Source organism: Vulpes vulpes, chromosome 2 (assembly GCF_048418805.1).
Source record: "Vulpes vulpes isolate BD-2025 chromosome 2, VulVul3, whole genome shotgun sequence".
Classification (NCBI taxonomy): Eukaryota; Metazoa; Chordata; class Mammalia; order Carnivora; family Canidae; genus Vulpes; species Vulpes vulpes.
In genome coordinates this window covers 59602449-59623681 of record NC_132781.1, presented here as the reverse complement: position 1 = coordinate 59623681, position 21233 = coordinate 59602449, and the positions used below count along the sequence as shown (strand labels likewise).

At 44.6% G+C, this 21233-nt stretch overlaps 1 protein-coding gene across 14 annotated transcripts in view; it reads left to right on the top strand.

Moving 5' to 3' along the window:
* RABGAP1 (RAB GTPase activating protein 1) overlaps window positions 1–19815 on the top strand; it is a 166767-nt gene extending 146952 nt beyond the window's left edge. For 12 of the 14 annotated variants that reach the window (XM_072748652.1, XM_072748649.1, XM_072748648.1 and 9 more), the window contains 7 exons: window positions 2588–2680; window positions 3113–3223; window positions 12947–13051; window positions 13861–13944; window positions 14559–14630; window positions 16628–16825; window positions 18068–19815. In XM_072748652.1, the coding sequence (XP_072604753.1) occupies window positions 2588–2680; window positions 3113–3223; window positions 12947–13051; window positions 13861–13944; window positions 14559–14630; window positions 16628–16825; window positions 18068–18190 (786 nt within the window). In that variant the 3' untranslated portion in view covers window positions 18191–19815. Of the gene's footprint in view, window positions 1–2587; window positions 2681–3112; window positions 3224–12946; window positions 13052–13860; window positions 13945–14558; window positions 14631–16627; window positions 17569–18067 lie in introns of all 14 variants that reach the window. The other 2 variants (XR_011999857.1, XR_011999856.1) reach the window with 2 other exon arrangements.
* The last annotated feature ends 1418 nt before the right edge of the window (window positions 19816–21233 follow it).

The window sequence follows — 21233 nt, the reverse complement described above, 5'->3', positions numbered from 1 at the left end:
GGCAGACGCTTTAACCAACTGAGCTATCCAGGGCTTTAACCAACTGAGCTATCCAGGTGCCCCTATTTTGTTTACTTATAAAAATAAATCATGCTCAAGGCAGAAAACTTGGAAAAGATGGGAAAATACATAAAGAAATGCCTGTATCCTATCATGAAAATGTCAGAACCAAATGAGATAGCATGTGTTAAAGGGTCTGGCATCTCACAGGTACTCAGTACAGTAATGCTGTGACAGTGCTGAGGCAGAGTCAACTTTACCTCAGAGAATAAAGCAGGGATAAGGCTAATTACAAAATAATTTCTTCTACATTTCTTTATCCCTAATGAAATGTAGAAGAAATTATTTTGTAAGTAGCCTTTTATAATGCATGTTTATGGGGAAAAAATGTTAGCTCTTCCTAACCCTAGTATAAGATTGAGAAGTTGAAGAATCCAAAAGATTTATGAGAATGCTTTGTAAGATTTGGTGTAAACACTTCTTTTTTTTTAAAATGCAGTGATTAGGGGGGCCTCCTAACTGCTGTAATCTCTTGTCAGTTTCCCAGACGGAGCACAGAGAACCCTGGGAGGGAGTGTTTGCTGCCCACAGTTCTCATTTATCGTCTGTTCTTCTACTATTGATCTGTTAGAATTGTTTATAAATTACCGATCACACCAGTGTTTTATTTAGGTGCTTTCTTTGTGACTCACTTATGTATGCAAACATTTACCTCAGCATTGGCCTTAAACCACAGAAGATCTGGCTTTAAAGATGACACTCTCCAGCCTGTGGCCTCACCCCAAGTGTTTAACGGGCATCTTTCTAAAGACAGCAGCCAGGCCTAGTGTTGTGTTCCTGGCTGCCTGCCCACAGCAGCAGCCAGACTCCAGGAATAAGCTGTGATTGAGGCAGACCCATAAATATCTGACAAGGGCAATGACCAGAGAGTCCATGGGAGGAAACAGGCAGCTCGAATAAGATGGAAAGGGAATCATGGAACAGAAGACTGGAGATGATGCACACTTGGGGCTCTCCCATCCCCTTACGAGGTCTCTGTTTCTTTGCCTAGAAAATAAGGAAGTTAGACTAGCCCAGCTCTGAGATTCCTAATTACCTGGAACTGGGAGCTGAAAGTCAGATTTGTGAGCCAACAGTTCTGTGCTGATTATATTAAAGCCTTGGAAAGGAATGAATGTTAGCTTCATAATCAATCATTGTGTTGCACATACTGATTTTAGCACTACTCTATTTCTTATATTTCAAAGTTTTTTTTTAAGATTTTATTTATTTATTCGTGAGAGACACAGAGAGAGGCGGAGACATAGGCAGAGGAAGAAGCAGGCTCCCTGTGGGGAGCCTGATGCTTGACTGAATCCCAGAACCCCGGGATCATGACCTGAGCAAATGCAGATGTTCGACTACTGAGCCACCCAGGCTAAAGTACTTAAAAGTGTAATTTTAAAAATACCAAAGGGAATGGATTAGTGGTTTAGAGGAAGTAATCAAACAAAAGAGTAAGAGTTGCATCTTGAAGGGATGTGCTTGGTAATGTTTATATTGAAGAAAAAAAGAGGCTAGCCTATAAGATGATGGACAAGGGGGCAGGGGTGCTGTTTAGGTAGAAGGAGCACCAAGAGAACAGAGAGAGAACATTTCCTGGTGGGAAGAGAGTCATTTGGTCATGTTAAAGAATGAAAGGCAGGAATTTTGAAGTCTAGTTGGGGAGAGTTAGGACCCACTGGATGGAGTGAAAAAGAAACCACTAGTGACCTTCAAGAGAGTGCTTTCTATAGAGCAGAGTAAAAGCTTTACTTAGATTAAAGAAAGGCAGTGAAGCACTGGAAGTAAAATGTATACACCTGTGGTTTATCGTGGCTGGTAAGAAGCAGCTTGTGATCAAGAGGACAGTAGTTTGGGGCAGAAGAGCAGCTAAGTAGAGTGGTCAGTAGAACGGTGTTGTTTTTGTTTTTGTTTTTGTTTTAATTCATGAGAGAGAGAGAGAGAGGGAGGCAGAGACACAGGCAGAGGGAGAAGCAGGCTCCATGCAGGGAGCCTGACGTGGGACTCCATCTTGGGTCTCCAGGATCACGCCCTGGGCCGAACGCGGCGCTAAACCACAGAGCCACCTGAGCTGCCCTAGAATGGTGTTTTTAAGGGCAAAAAGAACTGTGTCTATTTGACAGAAGGAGCTGGTAGAAAGGGAAGGTGGTGGGTAGTAGGATAGTGAGGTGAATATAGCTTGGACTTTTCATGGATTTTAGCTATCTGGGCTTGAATCCCGGATCTGCCAGTCCTGAGTGACCTTGCTCAAGTTACATAACCTCCTTATACCTCCATTAACTTGCCTATAAAATAAGGATGATAATACCATGTCTTGTCGAGGTGTCCTGCGGTCACAGATTGAAACCACCCTGCAGCAGTGCCTGTGTGTGTGAAACAAGATGGTGGAGGAGGAGGGTGAGATAGGAACAACGGGACTCAAAACTCAGGTCAGAGGGGCCACGTCACTTCATAGTGACTGAAGATGGCCAGCAGATCAGCACAGGTCCTGAGATACCTACCACTTTCTGATACTTCTTAATTTGTGCTCTGCTTCATCCTTCAGATTAGTCAGAAGAAATTGAAAAAATATGAAAAAGAATATCACACCATGAGGGAACAGCAGGCCCAACAAGAAGACCCTATCGAGCGATTTGAGGTTCGTTTGCTTATAGCCCTGGGTTGAAGTGAATAGCTTTCAGCCTTTCACTTCCTGTACTCCTATCTGTAACTAGCTTTAATGAGTTCTTTTTAAAATTCAGCTCCACTATTTCTAGGTTCAGGTTTCAGTTCAGATTTGCGAATGAGAAGGTAAGATCTGTTGTGCTTTAAACCAGCTGCCTAGGTTGTCACAGTTCAGTGGCCTTTTGTCACGGTTAATCATTAAGTAGCAGCTTGACAAGCTCACTGGAACCAGTTAAGTATTTCTCATGGGAGATAGGAAGAAAGTGTTGCTTGCTAGCATGTAGGACCAGCCACTCCTCCCATAATTTCCATAGGACTCAGAAATGGGTTTTGGGGGTTAGCCCTGAGAAATTGTCATCTCCATCTGAGTTTTATGTGTCTGTAACTTTTTTTTTCTATGCTTCAGCGGGAGAACCGGCGTTTACAAGAAGCTAACATGAGGTTGGAACAGGAAAATGATGACTTAGCCCATGAGCTGGTGACCAGCAAGATTGCACTGCGGAAGGACCTGGATAACGTGAGTCTGACATGGCCAAAGGGGGATGGATTATATTGAAACTCTCAGCTTCTCCCTTTATCAGGGGCACACCTTGAACTGTAGTGTGTGTTGTCCTAGTATGTCACCTACAAAGTGCCCCTTTTGCAAAAGCACTTGCTCATGTCACTCTTGCTTCCCTCCTTTCCTTCATGGTTTTCAATTAAGCCTTCCTTCCCACATTGTTCCTGTTACACAGGCCTTTCTTGAACTCCTTTCCCACTGTTGTTTGATGACAGGCCTTTTGACTAACTCTTATGCTCCCACAATTGACAGTAGCATTTAATCATTATCCTTTACTTCCCTAAGAAGAAATTTTGCTATCCTGCATATTAAGTGCCTTTTGAATAAGCTTTGCTAACTGTAATAAAGCTCAATGCCTTAGCAGCTTGTGATTTCACTAGTAATTTCAGTTGGCAGATGTTCTTTCTTTGCTTCTCCTAATCTTAAAAAGTTCAAGATGATGGCTTTCCTGGCAGGGTATTTGTCCATTTTCTATACTACACGGTTCCCTTTGAAAAAGTGTGGTCTTTCATTCATCATTTAGGTCAGAAGTTGGCAAACTTTTTCTGTGAAGGGATGGTTAGTAAATATTTTAGGCTTTGTGGGCCATATGGTTACTGTTGCAACATCAAACTGCCATTGACACAGAAGTAACTATAGACAATAAATAAAGGAATGAGCATGGCTATGTTCCAATAAAACTTTATTTGCAAGAATAGGTAGCAGGCTGGATTTGACACATGGACTATAGCTTGCCAACATCTGACTCATATTTTGCTGTCAGGCTCCTAAGATTATCGTTCTGCTCATTAGTTTCCTAAGGTTCTAGAGAGAGACTCAAGCTGTTGAGGGTTTACAGGGGACTTAAATGATATGTTAAACCCCATAAGATCTATGAACTTCACAAGGGTCCTTGACATCTAACAATTGTGTAGGAAAATACTGTATTCTGTATTTCTTTGACAGTCTTTGCTTTCATTAGATTCTCAAAGTGGTTCACACATCAGATGAAGCAAGAACACAATAGTGGTATCTACTGGTTTTTATTTTCTTAGAAAGGTGCTTTTGTTTTTTGTTTTAAAAGAGAAAGAGAGGGCACCCTGGGTGGCTCAGCGGTTTAAGCACTGCTTTCAGCCCAGGGCCTGATCCTGGAAACCCGGGATCGAGTCCCACGTTAGGCTCCCTGCATGGAGCCTGCGTCTCCCTCTGCCTGTGTCTCTGCCTCTCTCTCTCTCTGTGTCTCTCATGAATAAATAAATAAATAAATAATCTTTTTTTAAAAAAAGAGAAAGAGAGAGAGAGTACATGGGGAGAGGCAGAGGGAGAGGGAAGGAGCACCAGACGTGGACACTTAATCAACTGCCCTAGCCAGACGCCCCTAATAGACCTGTATTCTAATACCAGTTACTCTGCTTTCAAGTAGAGCAAAAAAGGGGGAAGGTGGAATAATAGCTGTGTCCCGGGATAAGGAAGAATGCTATGACTTGGTGAATGTGAGAAGCACCACCAAATACAGCCAGCCACAGGAACCATTAGTTCCCCTTGTCAGCTCTGCATAGCTGCATGTAACTGAGAAGGCTGCTTTTTCCAGTTTTTGCAGGGAGGCAGTTTCAAGGTCATTCTTCCTCAGTAACCGGAACCTGGAGCTCTCACTGCTTTGTGGTTTGCCACAGTCTGGCCATCAGGTTTGAGTCTCCTCCTTCTGGTGCTGATTCCTGGCATGCCCTCTCTTCTTTGAAGGAACGCTTTGGGCATCGTCCCTTCCCCAATCAGGCCTTTATGCCTAGTGTGTGGGGAAGTGGCTGGCGCTACTGAAGCAACGCCATGGCTCACACCTAATGTGGCTCTGTAGCAGCTGGAGATCGTGCAGAAAGGAGGTGAAAAAGAAAAGAAAATGGGTCCTGGATAGGAGACTTGTGTTCTGTAAAAGGAATTTTATGAAGAAGCAGCTTGAGCTAAGATCCCAGGTGGATGTTTGGTTTGAGCTGCTGCGTTGTCACCTGCCAGGCTCAGTGGTCACATCAATGTCCCCTGTTCAAGGTGGTCACAGACTTCTCCTGCTCTTGAAGTCTGCTCCTAAATGGTGTAAACCTTTTTTTCAAGTTATCCTGACACAGTGAAGAGCTTGGTTCTTGAACATTTCTGATGCCAGGAGTGGGAAATCGTAAAAATAACATGAATCCCCATTTCCTGATGATCTATGTGACAGGCACTGTGATAAGCACTTTGCCTCTAGTATTTCTTACCCTTGCCTCAGCCTTGTGAGGAGAGTTACATGAGCCCTACTGATGGATGAGGAGTTTTGTAACAATCATGAAACTTGAGATTCAGAGAGATGGAGGCACTGTGGAGGAAGTAGAGCCAGGAATCTAACCCGAGCCCACCTGATTGGAATGCCCCAGGCTTTCCACACTGTCTCCAAAATAAATATGGAACAAGAAGCTATGATCTGATGTCAAAAATACATCAAAAACATAGTGACATATATAATAAGCAAAGGTTTCCTGAGCACTTACCGAGTTCTAGGCATTGCTGTAAGTGCTTTTTCCTCAAAACAACAACCCCTGTTGTGTCAAGTGTACATTATGACCCCATTGTACTGATGAGGAAACTGAGGCATAGTGTGACATTTCAGATAGAAACCCAGATGGCCTGACACCAGAGCTCACACTTCTAACGTGGCTCAAAGGCAGGGGTCCCTTGTTGCCCTTGGGGCTTAGGAACTTCACACTGAGGTCCCTTCTTCCAGCTGCCTACACTGCTTAAAAGACAGACCTTCACTGCACTGGACCTGGAGTCCCTTTCTAAGTCTGTCGTCTCTTGTTTCTTGAGAATCATCACTAGAAATCAGCTAGATGCTGAAGTGGGGGGCATGGGGTCCTATCACCCTTTTGTTTGTTTGTTTTAGGCCTTCAGGGACTCAGATTTTTTTTTTTTTTAAGATTTTATTTATTCATTCATGAGAGATACAGAGAGAGAGGCAGAGGGGGAAGCAGGCTCCACGCAGGGAGCCAATAATGTGGGACTGGATCCTGGGTCTCCAGGATCAGGCCCTGGGCTGAAGGCAGCGCTAAACCGCTGAGCCACCCGGGCTGCCCAGATTTTTTTGTTTGTTTTTTGAAAGAGAGAGAGAGGGCGCATGTGCGTGCACACATGAGCAGGGGGAGAGACAGAGGGATAAGCAGAGTCCCTACTGAATGGGGAGCCAATGCAGGGCTTGATCTCAGGACCTGAACCACCCAGGTGTCCCCTCAGTCAGGTTTTTGAAAGAACTTTCAAAAGAACTCAGCTTTTCCCTTTTTGCATCCTAGAACCCTGATAGTGTGCCTTGCCACGTTTCCAGAACACTCTGAATTTTCAGTTGATGTTTTATGTCACTTTTGTTACAGAAGAGATTCCTAGTTAGCCACAGAGTCCCTAGGTGAGCCCAGGCATGCTGTCTCCTCTGTGAAACAGGAGTCATACACAGACTTTACATTGTGCGAGGTCCCTGGCACAGGCCCGGCAAGACCATACCTGAGTCCCCTCTGGCACACGGTCTACACGGAGTGTCATCAAAGTGAGGGGGAAACGCTCAGGAGCTCACCTGCTGAGATTCACAGTCTGGCAGCACTACACACTAGATCTGTGACCTTGAGCAGCTTGCAAACTTTCCTGAATGAATGACTTTGGCTTCTTTATCAAAAATTGGTTGTTGGATGGTTTCCTCAATTCCATACCTGCTCCGTTGTGTATCCTTACGCTAACACCGTGGTCTTAATTACTGTAGCTTTACAATCTGAAAATCAGGTCATGGGACTTTGTTGTTGTTCTTAAAAAATAGTTTCACTATTCTGTCATTTTAATTTCTACATAAGTACTAGAATCAGTTTGTCAACTTCTAGAAATAAAAGCCTTCTGGGGTTTTGAGTGTGGAGTTGCAGTGAACCTGTAAATCAGCTTGGGGAGAATTATCATCTGAACAGTAATTGAACTTTCCAACCCATGAATAGGTTATAATTTTTATTTATTTGAGTCTTTTTCAATTTCAGCATTGTTTTTTAGTTTTCAGTTAAGACTTTGTACATTTTTTAGTTTATTGTAAAGGATATTGTTTTTGTAATTGCATTTTCCAATTGCTTATTGCTAGTCTCTAGAAATAAAATTGATTACATTACCTTCTATCCTATAAGCTTGCTGAATTCACTTAAAATTCTAGTAGCTTTTTTGTTTACTGTTTAGGATTTTCCACGTAAACAGTCATCTCTCAATAAAGACAGTTTACTTCAGATGTTCTTTTGAACATGTCTTTTTCTTTTCCTTGCTTTCCTATGCTGACCAGGATATTCAGAACAGTGTTGAATGGTGAGAGTGGGCATCATTGCCTTGTTCCAGGCATCATCTGTAGGGTTTTCATGGATCAGGTTGAGGAGGTTCTCCCTTCTTCTTTTGTGCTGAGTTCTTGTTGTGATGGGTGTTGAATTCTGTCAGATGCCCTTTCTGTATCTGTTGAGATGATCTTTTGCTGTTTCTTTTAATTCCGTGAATATGGTGATGTGATTTGAGTTTTCAGTGTACCTCCCATCCCTAGGAAACTTGGGATTTCCTTTTTTTTCTTTAAGATTTTTATTTGTATGAAAATTTTTGTGTTCATGAGGAATATTTGGAGTTTCCCTAATGTTTTGTCTTGTTTTGGTATTATGACCTTCTAAAATGAACTGAGAGGTGTTCCCTTCTGTTTTCTTAAGGACTTTGTATAGAATTATTTCTTGATTATTTTTTTAAATATTTTATTTATTTATTCATGAAAGAGAGAGAGCAAGAGGCAGAGACACAGGCAGAGACACAGGCAGAGGGAGAAGCAGGCTCCATGCAGTGAGCCCGATGTGGGACTTGATCCTGGGACTCCAGGGTCAGGCCCTGGGCCAAAGGTAGGCGCTAAACCACTGAGCCACCCAGGGATCCCCTATTCCTTGATTAAATCTTTGATTCCCTAGTGATGTCATGTGAGCCTGGAATTTTCTTAGGAAATTATGTAATTATAAATTCAGCTTTTTTCCATTTGTGGAACTATTCACATTTTCTAATTTTTTTTTAAAGATTTTATTTATTTATTCATGAGAGACACAGAGAGAGAGGCAGGGACACAGGCAGAGGGAGTAGTAGGCTCCATGCAGGGAGCCCAATGTGGGACTCAATCCTGGGACTCTAGGATCACACCCTGGGCCGAAGCCAACCGCTCAACCACTGAGCCACCCAGCTGCCTAAATGTTCTAATTCTTATGTCTGTTTTTGTAATTGTGTATTTCAGGTAACTTAATCATTTTAATTGTCAAAGGTACTGGCATAAAGTCATTGATACTTCCTTATTCTTTTAATGTTTATAGGATCTGTTGAGATTTCTTTCATTCCTGATTTGAGTAATTTATGTCTTTTCTCCTTTTTCCCTTAATCTACCTAGGAATTTATCAGGTAGTGTTGCTTTCTTCAAAACCCACTTTTTGGTTTGATTTCTTTTTTTTTTTTTTTTTTTTTTGATGATTTTATTTATTTATTCATGAGAGAGACATTGAGAGAGAGGCAGAGAGAGAAGCAGGCTCCCTGTAGGGAGCCCAATGTGAGACTCGATCCTGGGACCCGGGATTACCCCTTGAGCTGAAGACAGACACACAACTGCTGAGCCACCCAGGCCTCCCTGATTTTTTCTTTCTCTGTTTTATTTCATTGATTTCTGCTTTTGTTATTTTTTTCTTTTTTGGTTTAATTTGCTCCTTTTCCTAGCTTTTGTGTGTGTGTGTGTATGTGTGTGTGTGTGTGTGTGTGTGTGTGTGGTTTTATTTATCTCAGGGAGGAAGAGAGTAAGCTCCCATGCAGGGGGAGGAGCAAAAGGAGAGAGAATCTCAAGCAGATTCCCTGTCTAGTGCAGAGCCCTACTCAAGGGTCAATCTTCATGACCCCAAAATCATGACCAGAGCTGGAATCAAGAGTTGGATGCTTAACCAGTTGAGTCACCCAGGTACCCCTGGTTGTCTTCTACCTAATCTTAACAAGAAAGCTTGATAATTAATTCTGGACCATGTTTTTCTAAAATAAGCATTTGAAGTTGTAAATCTTCCTGAAGCACTGTTTCATCTGCATCCCACACATTCTGATATGTTTTTATTTTCATTCAGTTTTTACTATTTTTTTCTTTGACCTATGAATCGATTAGTAGTATGTTGTTTTTCAACTATTAGGAATTTTTGCCAAAAAATTTTTTCTTTTTTAAGATTATGTTGCTTTCTTTATTTGAGATAGATAGAGAGAGAGAACAAGTGGAGGGGAGGAGCAGAGAGGGACGAGCCTACCAGGGAGCAGGACACAGGGTTCAATCCCAGACCCAGGGATCACGACCCGAGCCAAAGGCAGATGCTTAACCTGCTGAGCCACCCAGGTGCCCCTCCCAGAAATTTTTCTGTTGTTAATTTCTAATTTAATTCAGTTGTGATCAGACTAGGTATCCTTTCTGATTTTAATCCTTTTAAAATATGCTTATTTTAGGACCCACCTTATAGCCTCTTTGGGTGCATGTCCCACATGTCCATTTGCAAGTGGAAAATGTGTGTTCTGTTGTTATGGGTGAAGTGTTCTATGTCAGTTTGGTCAAGTTGCCTGAGTGTTATTGAAATCTTCCATAAACTTACTGGTTTTCCCTCTACTTGTTCTGTTACTTACTGAAAGAACAGTGAGGAAGTCTCTAACTGCATTTATTTCACCTTTGAATTGTTTTTGTTTACTGTAATTTGAACTTATTCCTGCATTTCAGATTATTACACCTTTTGAGTGGAGCAAGTCTTTTATTGTGATGAAATGTTTTTCTTTGTCCCTAGTAAATACTCTGCTCTGAAATCTACCTTGATATTAATATAGTCACTCCAGCTTTCATGGTATTGCGTGGTATACCTCCTTTTTTATCCTTTGACCTTTAACATAGGTGTCTTTTTATTTAAAACCAGTTTTTTATCCAGCATATAGTTAGGTTTTACTTATTTTATTCAGTCTGATAATCTCCTTTTAATTGGAATGTTTAGATGAGTTACATTTAACGTGATTATTTATATGGTAGAATTAAGTCTACCACCTTGCTCTTTGCTATTTGTTGCATTTGCTTTTTTTTTCTTTCTCCTGAAGTAATCTATACCAATATGAGGCTTGAACTTACAACCCTGAGATCAAGAGTTGCACACTCTTCTGACTGAGCCAGGCAGGCACCCCTCTGCCTTCTTTGGTTTCTTTTTTTTTTTTTGCCTTCTTTGGTTTCATTTGGCATTTTCATGTTTTCAGTTTATCTCCTCTGTTGCCGTATTAGCTTTTTTTCCAGAGCTCTCTTATCTCCAGGTCTCTTACCCCAGCTTCCAACCACCTCAGCATCCCTGGCTCCTTAACCCTGCCTCCTTGACCTTTTGTGAAATGATTGTTTGGGAAACCTTCACCATCCTTGGTCCAGAATGTGCCCGTAGGTAGAAACCCAGGGTGTACTGGGACTCTTCTCATATGTTTTCTTTCTCTCAGGAGCCACAGCTCTGCAAGTATTGTTTTCAGTCTGAAAACAGTAGTTGCATACATTTTGTTCAGTTTTTTGTTTACAGTGGGAGGGTAAGTCTGCTCCTTGTTAGTCCTTCATGACCAGGAGTGGAAGTCTGAATTTGTGTTTATTTCCAGATGCTCCCTCTTCATATGCTCATGCAGAGAGAGTGCAGGGAGCGTGGTGCCCTGAGGAGACACTGGTTAGGCCAGTCTAGTAGCTTCTGTGCACCTCCCTCTCACACAGCGTTGAGAGTCAGCTCTTGGAGACATGGCAGAAACACTTGGCTTAATGTCACACCACCTGGTTGCAGATTATAGCTCTGCTATGTGCGTTGTGCAAAGTTGAGGGACTCCCTTGCCCACCTCCCTTTTTTATAATTGGGGAGCCAGGGTGTGCGGGGAAGACTTGACTTCAAAGACCTCATTCATAAGCTGGCTGTTCACACTTCTCAGAATCGCTACCATGATAGTGATGCTGAGTAACTGAGAGAATATACTTGTGTGCCCCAGCTCCAGAGTACACTTAGAAGATGGTAATGGAGTCCAGAGGAGAGAGAAGAGAGGTAATAGGTTACTTCACAGATGGAAGTAAAACCAGTTGTAACAGGACTTAGTTTTCCTTACTAGTTACTTCCTCTGTTGTTTGGTTCTCATTTCCTTTCTTTTTTTTTTTTTTTTTAAAGATTTTATTTATTTATACATAGAGACACAGAGAGAGAGAGAGACGCAGAGACACAGGAGGCAGAGGGAGAAGCAGGCTCCATGCAGAGAGCCTGACGTGGGACTCGATCCAGGGTCTCCAGGATCACACCCTGGGCTGCAGGTGGCACCAAACTGCTGCACCACTGGGGCTGCCCTCTCATTTCCTTTCATTGCTTCTTGGATTTGAGCCACAGAAGGAGATGACAGACCGTGGCCCAGACAGGACAGACCTTAACTCTAGGACCCCACTTAACTGCACACATGTGCAGCTTGCCCATAATTAAGGGCCTTTTGAGGTTGCCTTATCAAGCCATTCTCAGTTCTCCATGTAAGGCCTCGGCCCTGCAGCTCCTGTTCCTCCCAAAGAAGATACTTCAGAGCAAGTGTGGTAGGAAGTGCAGGGGCGCTGTGACACCTCTGCAGTTTGGTGACGTCAGAAACACTTTAATTTCAGGGAATCCACCTCCATTCATTGTTAAGAAGGGAGTTGTATATAAGTTGCTGGTAAAGACCCTCTATATCTAATGCTCTGCAACTAGGAGCTTCTGCTCCATTCTGTGGCTGCCCTCTGATATGCTCATCTTTGATTATCCTTGGATGCCCAGTATCAGGGACTCCTGCATCAGGCACAAGTATATCATTTTCATTTAGACCCACAGATCTCCCTGCTAGACCTTTGTGTGTTTTTAAGAAGAACCAGGGTGGAAGGGGCCATTTCAGATCATGGGTAGGTGAATGCTAGGAAAAAGGCAGCCTTCCTTTTATCAAGTGATGAGAATGAAATGTAGACCTTGTTTGAGGAAGCAGAGGAAATACTAGGAGTCTGGAGGAAGAAAATCAGGGTTTTTTTTGTTTTCTTTTTTAAGATTTTACTTATTTATTCATGAGAGACAAAGAGAGAGGGCCAGAGGCATAGGCAGACAGAGAAGCAGGCTCCCCTGTGGGGAGCCCAATGTGAGACTCCATCCCAGGATCCTGGTATCACGACCTGAACCAAAGGCAGATGCTCAACCACGGAGCCACCCAGGTGTCCTGAAAACCAGGATTTTTTTTATTCCTATTAGTGATAATGACTGCTATCTTTTATTGAGTGTTTTCCATCTGCTAGGTGCTACGCTGCATCCTTCTGTGCCTTATCCCTCAGATAACAAACCCAAAGCTCAGATAGATTCTCAGTGACTTGCCCAAGTGGCACATGATCAGAGAACAATGGGAGTTGAGCCCAGGCTGTCTGATGCCAAAGGCTGAGCTGCCAAGCACTCTCCTGCACAATGTCTATACAAGAGACTGGGCCAGGGATTTCTGCATGAGTCTAGTCTGTGTATGACCTCTAGCATATCTTTCACCTCTCTGGATCAGTTTCCCTGTCACATTAAAATGGGATTGTCCTGAATCATTCAAAGCCCATCTGGTTCTCAATTCTGGTTCTTTGACAGCATCTCTTACACATTCCAGGCAGAAGAGAAGGCAGATGCACTCAATAAGGAGCTGCTTATGACCAAACAAAAGTTGATTGATGCTGAAGAAGAGAAAAGACGGCTAGAAGACGAGTCGGCTCAGGTAAGCAGAGCTCTGCCCCTCGCACGTGCCTCTGAGTCTTGTAAGTGCCTAAGAGTCACAAGTCCAGCTGGTGGCTTCCTTTTGGCACTGGGGAACCACTGACAGCTGGCTTCGGTTTCTTTCCGAAGGCTTTTTTTAATTTACCATGTAAAGCATAATGGTTCTTAATAATTGGAGCATAGGTGGAGACAGTGGTGCACAGTCCATCCTTCCTTAGGGCAAGAGAAATCCTGTGTGTCAGCAACTAAATGTGATAAAGAGAAGAGTTAGCATTTCTGCAGAAGGAAAGCAGACATCTTGTAATATCTGGCTATTCCCCTCCCTGTCCACTGGCATCTCCCCCATGGAGCAGACTCTGGAAGGCCTGTCCTGAGCCAGCTTTTCACAATCACTGGGGGCACAGACCTGCAGCTGTAGAAAGCACTCTGAATGCTGTGCCCCCTGGGGGAAGCTGCCCTCCCCTCCACACTTCTCCATAGTGGTCACATGCTCTAGTCTCTATCAGGACTGCCTGAGGTGAGAGATGCCGAGACAATGACGAGACAATGACGAGGCAGTCCTCTGATGAGCTTCAGTCCAGGTTCACAGGCAGGGAGGAACCTAGCAAAAGGCCCACGCACTCCAAAATGGGGTTTGATCTTTTTGGAAGTTTTGACTGTTCCCTTCCCTCTCTTGGTATCAGATCCAGGTAGGTGAAATACAGCCCTTTTAGTCAGGTACTTTCCGGAAAGCCCAGAACTCAGCAGCGAGTGCCAGAGCTGTATATTTTTCTTAGAACATTCACTCTTCCCTTTTTTTAATGTATGCAGTTAAAAGAAATGTGTCGTCGGGAACTCGACAAAGCAGAATCTGAGATTAAAAAAAACAGTTCTATCATTGGTGACTACAAGCAGGTGAGTGTGAACACCCTGTCAGTGGGCTGTGTACTCCGGAAGCCCTGCTTATCTGGATGCATGTGTCCCCTCCACATCTGAGTGCTTCCTGGCCCTGCGTCTGCACTGACCAGGCAGGTAACCGCTGATTCTCAGTGGTGACACGAGAAATGCTCACTATCTCAGAGAACTGTCATGAGGATTCCCTAAGATCATGCCTATAGAGAGCCTGGCATAGTGCCCAGCATGTAAATAGGCATTTAATGAAAGCCACGCGTGTTATTAAAGCCTCGTGTTCCCCTGTGGTCACATGATATAGAACCACTTCTCTCCCTGGTGGGTTGTTTTCAGAACATAACTGAATTGGTCATATTCTTTCCTATACTCGGATCTCATGCTGGCTCGTGAGTGTGGCAAGTGTCTGTAAACTCTCGGCCATTGAGTGTGGCACTGACGGGTTCCTCAAGTCCTAGGCCAACGGATGGCCTCTGCCCATCCCTCAGACCCCTCCTCACCCTGCGCAGCCGCAGCCTGTGCCGCCCGGTCCAGCTTCTACCGCCAAATTCATCCCAAGCCCAGATTCTGCACGTGATAACATCGCTCAAGAGACTGTCACGTTATGTTTGTTTCTATAGATTTGTTCTCAATTGAGTGAAAGATTGGAGAAGCAGCAGACAGCTAATAAAGTGGAAATTGAGAAGATTTGGGTAAGTTTTCCCTTACCAAAGAGATTCTGTTCTGTACCACCTGGTTCATTGTGCTTTGCTTGGCACAACAGATTGGAGAGGGGGTAGTTTATTGTGATCTCAAGAATGAGAGAAGCTGGCAGATACCTGATCAGAGGCCTGTTGTGGCCTGGCTCAGAAACTGACAGACGCTGGTGTGCCCGTTTCCTCTGGAAAGGGGGTATGGATGAGACCCAGAGAGCTCTGGATTTAGATCTCGAAATACAATTGCCCTTTCCCATCCCCTGGATGACATGACTGTAAAAAGAGTGACCCAAGATTTGCAAATGTCAGTACAGCAGGTGATGCCTGCAGTGCCATGCTGGGCTGATCGAGCCCTGCCAGCAGCAGATTTTGCTTGAGGTGGGAGATGCAGTGGTCAGGACCCTGTGGTCTCATTTTTCAGTCCCCACGTTCTGTAAGATGAAGACGCTCCCCCTCTGAGCTCACTTCCTTCTGCTATAATGGATCCAAATCCAATAAAAACTTGAATTTTTTAAATTTTAGTTTTTAATTTTTAGTTTTTTGCCAATTTAGGGGCCTTTAAAACTCAGTGCCTTTTTTTTTTTTTTTTAGGATTTTATTTATTTGAGAGAACAAAAGAGCATGCGCACAAGCAGAAGGGAGGGGTAGAGGGAGAAGCAGGCTCCCTGCTCAGATCCCAGGACCCTGAGATCACGACCTGAGCCAAAGGCAGACACCTACCCGGCTGAGTCACCCAGGCGCCCAATGATTGCTTTCTTTAAACTGTACCTGTATTAGAGCACTCACCAAATTTTTCCAAGATGAGTAACTTACTGAAAGATGCTTTGCTAACATATTTACAACTCAGTGGACAGAAAGGTGGGAGAGTTCTATGCTCATGGCCTTGTCCACACACATCACCATTTACCTGGGGCAAGATAGCATCCATCCTCTATCCTAAGTAGTGTGTTAACTTAGCAGTGTTGGTTTTTTTAATGTAATTTATCATCTGTTTCTAAAATCAGCAGTGCTCATTGCAAACGATTTGGAAAATAAGAGTAAGAAAACAAACCCTTATATTAACCACAGATAATATCACCATTATTAATACATCGGTGTATGTTCTTTTAGTGCTTATTCTGTGTTTATTTCAACATACAAAATGTTATTCTGAAAAATGCATTTTTTTCACATTTACATCTCTGAAATTGGGAGATATTTTATGACTGATGGCCTTCTAAGTGGTTTAATCAGGAGCACCTGGGTGGCTCCGTTTGTCAGGTGTCTGACTCTTGATTTTGGCCCAGGTCATGATCTCAGGATGGTAAGATCTACCCCTGTGTCATGCTCCTCCCTGGGAGTAGAGCCTGCTTGGGATTCTCTCTCTCCTTCTTTCCCTCCCTTGCTTGCTCGTTCTCTCTCAAAATCAAATAAATACGTAAATAAAGTGGTTTAATTGGCGGAATACTTTCTTAGAGGAACATGAAATCGGGTTTCTCCCAGTCAGGGGCATATTATTTTGATGAGACATGGTATATATTTGTAACTATATCGTACAGACATTTCTGTGTCCTGATTGACCCAGCATTTAACTGTTTGTACCATGTCATGAAAAATTCCTCACTTTGTTGAGCTTCCTTGTATAAATACAGCAATGTATATTAATTTTTTATAGTAGTTGAATAGTTTATCCCATTATTTTTCTCTTTCTGATTCTGCAGTGAAAAATCTTTGCACATAAATCTTTAGTCCTTGCATCTTCATTGTTTAAACAAGGTTCCTGAAAGTGAGGTGACCAGACCAACATATAAGAATGTTTTTATTGCTCTTAGTGCAGGATACTACATGGCTTTTCTACTAGGGTATCTGCCAGTTTACAAAGAGAACAGAGTTTTTCAGAAGCTGTAGTGCTCAACCCAGAAGCTACCTCTTGGCTCCCCAAAAGGAGATGCCCACAGCTTCCTGCAGGGCTGGCTTCTCTTCCTTGACCCTTCACATCTGATATTCAATTTCAGCAAAAAGTGGATGACTGTGAACGCTGCCGGGAGTTTTTCAATAAAGAAGGTCGCATAAAGGGTATGAGCTCAGCTAAGGAAGTTTTAGATGAGGACACAGATGAAGAGAAGGAGACGCTCAAGAACCAGCTGAGAGAGATGGAACTGGAGCTGGCACAGACCAAGCTACAGTTGGTGGAAGCGGAGTGTAAGATTCAGGTAACAGCCCCGGGCTAGACACCCCAGAAATGAGCTTTTCTTCCCTTTGAAACTCTGACCGTAATCCTTCTGGGAAGAAGCCCGTTACTTGTTATTTACCAATGGATGTGTAATTAGTATTTGGCTTGTCAGAAGAATTGGACTTTCTCATAATGGTCCATCAAGCTTGGAATCTCTTTGGTGGAGCAGAGACATGCTTTGAAATCACCGCTGCAGCATCAGCACCTGGGACCTTGGGTTAGTACATGACCTCACATTTCAGGCCCCATCTGATAGTTTGCTTTGAAGACTAAGATAAAGTACAGAAAGGGCTCAACACAGTGTCTGAGGACTTCACAAATGCCAGCTCTTTGCCCCAGCTCCCATTACTTACCTAGCTTTGTGACTTGGGATATGTTACCTGATTGATCTGAGCCTCTGTTCCTGATGAAGAAATTGGGCTTAACCTTTATCCTGCGTGGCCAGTTCCCTGAGCACCAATACAGGGCACTTGGTGGGCCCCAAGCACGGTTTGTGGAAGGGACCAAGTTCAGGTCTGGAGCTTAGGGCCTGGTCTCCCACGTCGCACACATTCACTGGGCATCTGCTCTTTGCCAGGCCCTGTTCTAGGTGCTGGGGTTGCAAAGCTAAGACATGGCTTGTGCGACTGTCCAGGACAATCAGGAAAAGCCACCACCAAGGCAGCAGTATGTGAGCTGCGGTCAGAGAATGAACAAGGGTTGCAGCTGCACAAGAGAAAGAAAGTGAGCATTTCTGGTGGAGGGAGCGGTTGCTTAGCACCAGAGGGAGGAGAGGGCCTGGCCAGGAAGGAGTGTCAGGAAGGTAGGGGTGGAGGTGGGCTCTGAGCTGGCAGCAGAGCCTCCGGGTCCAGTCGTGAAACACTTCAAATGCTTTGCCTGAGAGTCTAGACTTCAAAGGTCTTTGCTGGAAATTAATGACGTGGTCTTTACTGGAGCGCTAGCCCTGTCTGCCCAGTGTGTAGTAGGTGGACAAGAGTGCGAGGTGCTCAGTCAGGAGGTTGTTTTAATAAATTGACTAGGCAAGAAATGAAGAGAACTTAACTAGGAAAGATCTCAGAACTCTAGGGATTCCAGATCCTTCTATGGCACTTGGAGACTGGGGGAATGTCCAGAGGCCTCTCAAGAGAAAAATAGGCTGAATTCTTGTCTTGGCTCAGCTCTGGGGAGGCAGCATCATTGACACCACAGCCTGGCATGCTCATGTACATTGTTCCTTTTGCAGGACCTGGAGCATCATTTAGGCCTTGCCCTAAATGAGGTACAGGCCGCCAAGAAGACGTGGTTTAACCGAACACTGAGCTCCATAAAGACAGCAACGGGGGTTCAAGGGAAAGAGACTTGCTGAGCAAAGTGGCTGCCTCCAGACATCTTCAGAAAACACGACACCTTTTGTTGCCTTCTTTGGCCAGATGTGTGATTCTGTGATATGTCCCAGGACCAGAATGTACCTAAGTCAGATCCATAGAAGCATGTTGGTAGGTCATTGGACCAGAGCTCATGAAGCAGGCAGCCTCGGGGGTAAGGCTCTCCTAACTACTGATGCTAACAGACCTGCTGGCTGAGTGACGGCTCTGGACATGCTCTGGGAAACCACCCTCAGGGTGAGCTCCCAGCCTCCTCCTGGTGTGGGTCACCACCTCACCCAGCCCAAGGGCTGAATTGACATTGTCAGAGTTTGGGGATCCTTCAGGCTTTTGGTTTTTTTCTAAACCTTTAATCTTTTTTTTTTTTTTAATATACATATTATATGTATTGGTGGGAGGGTGGGCAAGGGATCAGTAACTCAAATAATTCTTATCTACTTCAGTGCCAGCATAGGGTCCTCCAGGTACACGTGGAGAAGCACTTTGTTTTAAATAGGGGTTTCCTGGTTGTAGTTGCAGCCACCTAGTTTTGTTAAACCACACGATGCACAGGTTTTGGGTTTGGCATTATTCACATTTCTGATCAATTCTATGCAACTCTCTTAGTTCCTGTTGTTCTTTAGTGTCAGCTGCCAAAACTTCACGGGGGTGGGCTGGGGACTTGACCAACGTGAGACAGGATTAATCATAACGTGGACAAATCTTATTTTGCTTCATGTGTCGCGCGCGTGTGTGTATGTGTGTGTGTAAATAAATATCTTCTCCCTGTGCAACTAACTGACAGTGTTTAAATCCCAGACTAAGACTGATCTGCACAAGCTAATTCTTTGGATATCTGGGCACTTGATTTCACTCCGGGTTTGTCAAGCTCCCTTCCTCCCTGCCCTCACAAGAGCTGGGAGACGCTCCTTCACTAAAATGTTCCTAGTGTTTTTTGCACAACAGGTCATACAAGTGAGAAAGACACTGCACTGTGTGTGTGTGTTCTTGTAAATGCCTGTGCAAGATGTATGTGCCGAGGCCCGTCCTGCTGGCTTGCAGGTCCCTCCCCCACCCCAGGCTGCCTGGGCCCTGGGCCCTCCCCAGAGTGTGGCTGGGTGTGGACCTCGATGTTCAGGTGGGCTTGCAGGTTCTCACTTCAAAACTATGGAATGGAGGTTTTAGCACCTTTAAGTAAATAAATAACCTAGCCTTTTAATTTATATAGCGGTATGCTGACAGGCTGGCGCCAATGGTCTCGTCGCCTCCGCACGCAGGGTGCAGGTAGCTGTTCTAAGAGGCACTGGTCTGTGTGTAAAGATACTTGGCTTGTTTTGTATCTCTTTCCCTGGTGGCTGTCCTAGCGCTTGCTGAAGTCATCTGTGGTAAGGGAGGTGACAAGAGGCAACCCCTCCCCCACACACCCTCCACCGCTTTGTGTCTTTCTTGTTCAGTTACCGAAACAGCTGTAAGCCCATCTACAACTAGGTGCGTGGACATTGTGCTAGGGTAGTTCCAGTGTGTCAACTTTATGAATTGAAATATAAACCAGTAAAATTGTATTACTATTCCTTTTGTTGGTTTTATTTTAACAGCATATTCATTAAATATTTTGGTACAAAGAGCATCACTTTGTAGAAACCGGTTTCATCATTATGTGCACCTGCCCCCTCTCCCCCACTCCCACACACACAGAAGATCCCCCTCTGTGCTGTCAGGCAGGTGTGGGCACCAGGCACCTCCCTACTCATGCACTCACATGTACCAAGCAGCTCCAGTGTGCCAGCTTCCCCTCCCACGAGGCTGATGCCTGCATTTCTGTGGCTAACACTGATTACCCTCTTCAAAATAAAGTGTTGTGGTTATGGAGTGAGGCGCTATTTGTGAAGTGGAGGGTTAGAGAAGGCCTAAGGAGTTAAGAGTATAGTAAGACCTTGAAAGATGAAAGCATCTTGCCCGGGCAGAGACAGGAGGTGGAATTCCGAGCCTCAGATGTGAATATGCAGGAGAAGTAGCTGGGGTCCAGTTCTGCTCTGTTCAGACTTCAGGAAGAGAGGTCGGCATGGACAGACACATCTCATAGAAAGCTCCCTTATGGTGCAGGGGTCCTCTCCTGCACCATAAGGATGCACAGGCCACCTAGCCATCTCTGTTTACCACCTTGCCCCTTCTCTGCAGCAGGAAGAGGAGCAGCCTCCCCAACCCTGCGGTTTCCTCCCCTCCGGGACCCCTCTACCTCTGGCCTTAGATGGAAACGGGCTGAGACGCAGGCTGCGAAGAAGGGAAGGTGGTGAGTGGAGCCGCTGCCCAGTCTTTGTCCACTGCACTGAAGCTGGGCAAGTGCCTAGAGGGGCCTGGGCCTTGGCAGGTGCCCTGCAGAGCCCAGGACAGCAGCTCCAGGGCACATTTGGGATCCCTTTGCCATTCACAGACTGGAGAATCTACTTCTGGCCAGTGGGGGCAGGAATCCAGAAAGGCCAGCTTGCTCTAGGCTTTTCTGATCCCAAGGGTCCTGGTGTTGGGAAGTGTAGGGACTCTACAGAAATCCTCATGTCGCAGCTGTGCCCACCTCAGAGAAAGAAGTCCATCTGCCAGTCAGCCCAGGAAACAGGAGGCCTCAGGTGATTCCAATGGGCCCTGCTCTCAGCGAGGTCCCCTCGTGGTGTGAAGACCCAGACTGAGAAACCTACTGAAATAGGTGTATGGGCTCCTGTGGGGACAGGGAGGGCTGTGTATTTGCAAGGGAGATGAAGCAGTGTGAAGCGTCTTCTGCACCGTGACCAAGGGGTTTGCTGGGTAGAGAGGCAACAAGATGTTTAGCTGGAAGAAGCAGTGGGTAGTTAGCACTATGGTCTAATGGAGGGAAACTGGATGAGGTTGAGGCCACCCAGGCCAAGCAGTTTGAAGGTCAAGGGAACGACTACAGAGTTTTAGGCCAACTTACTTTTAAAAAATTGGGTAAGTGCCCTGGCAGTCCTTAGGAAGAAAAGTTGCAAGAAAGATTTAGTCTAAAGAGATGATAAAATAGGCCAGACTGGAGACAGT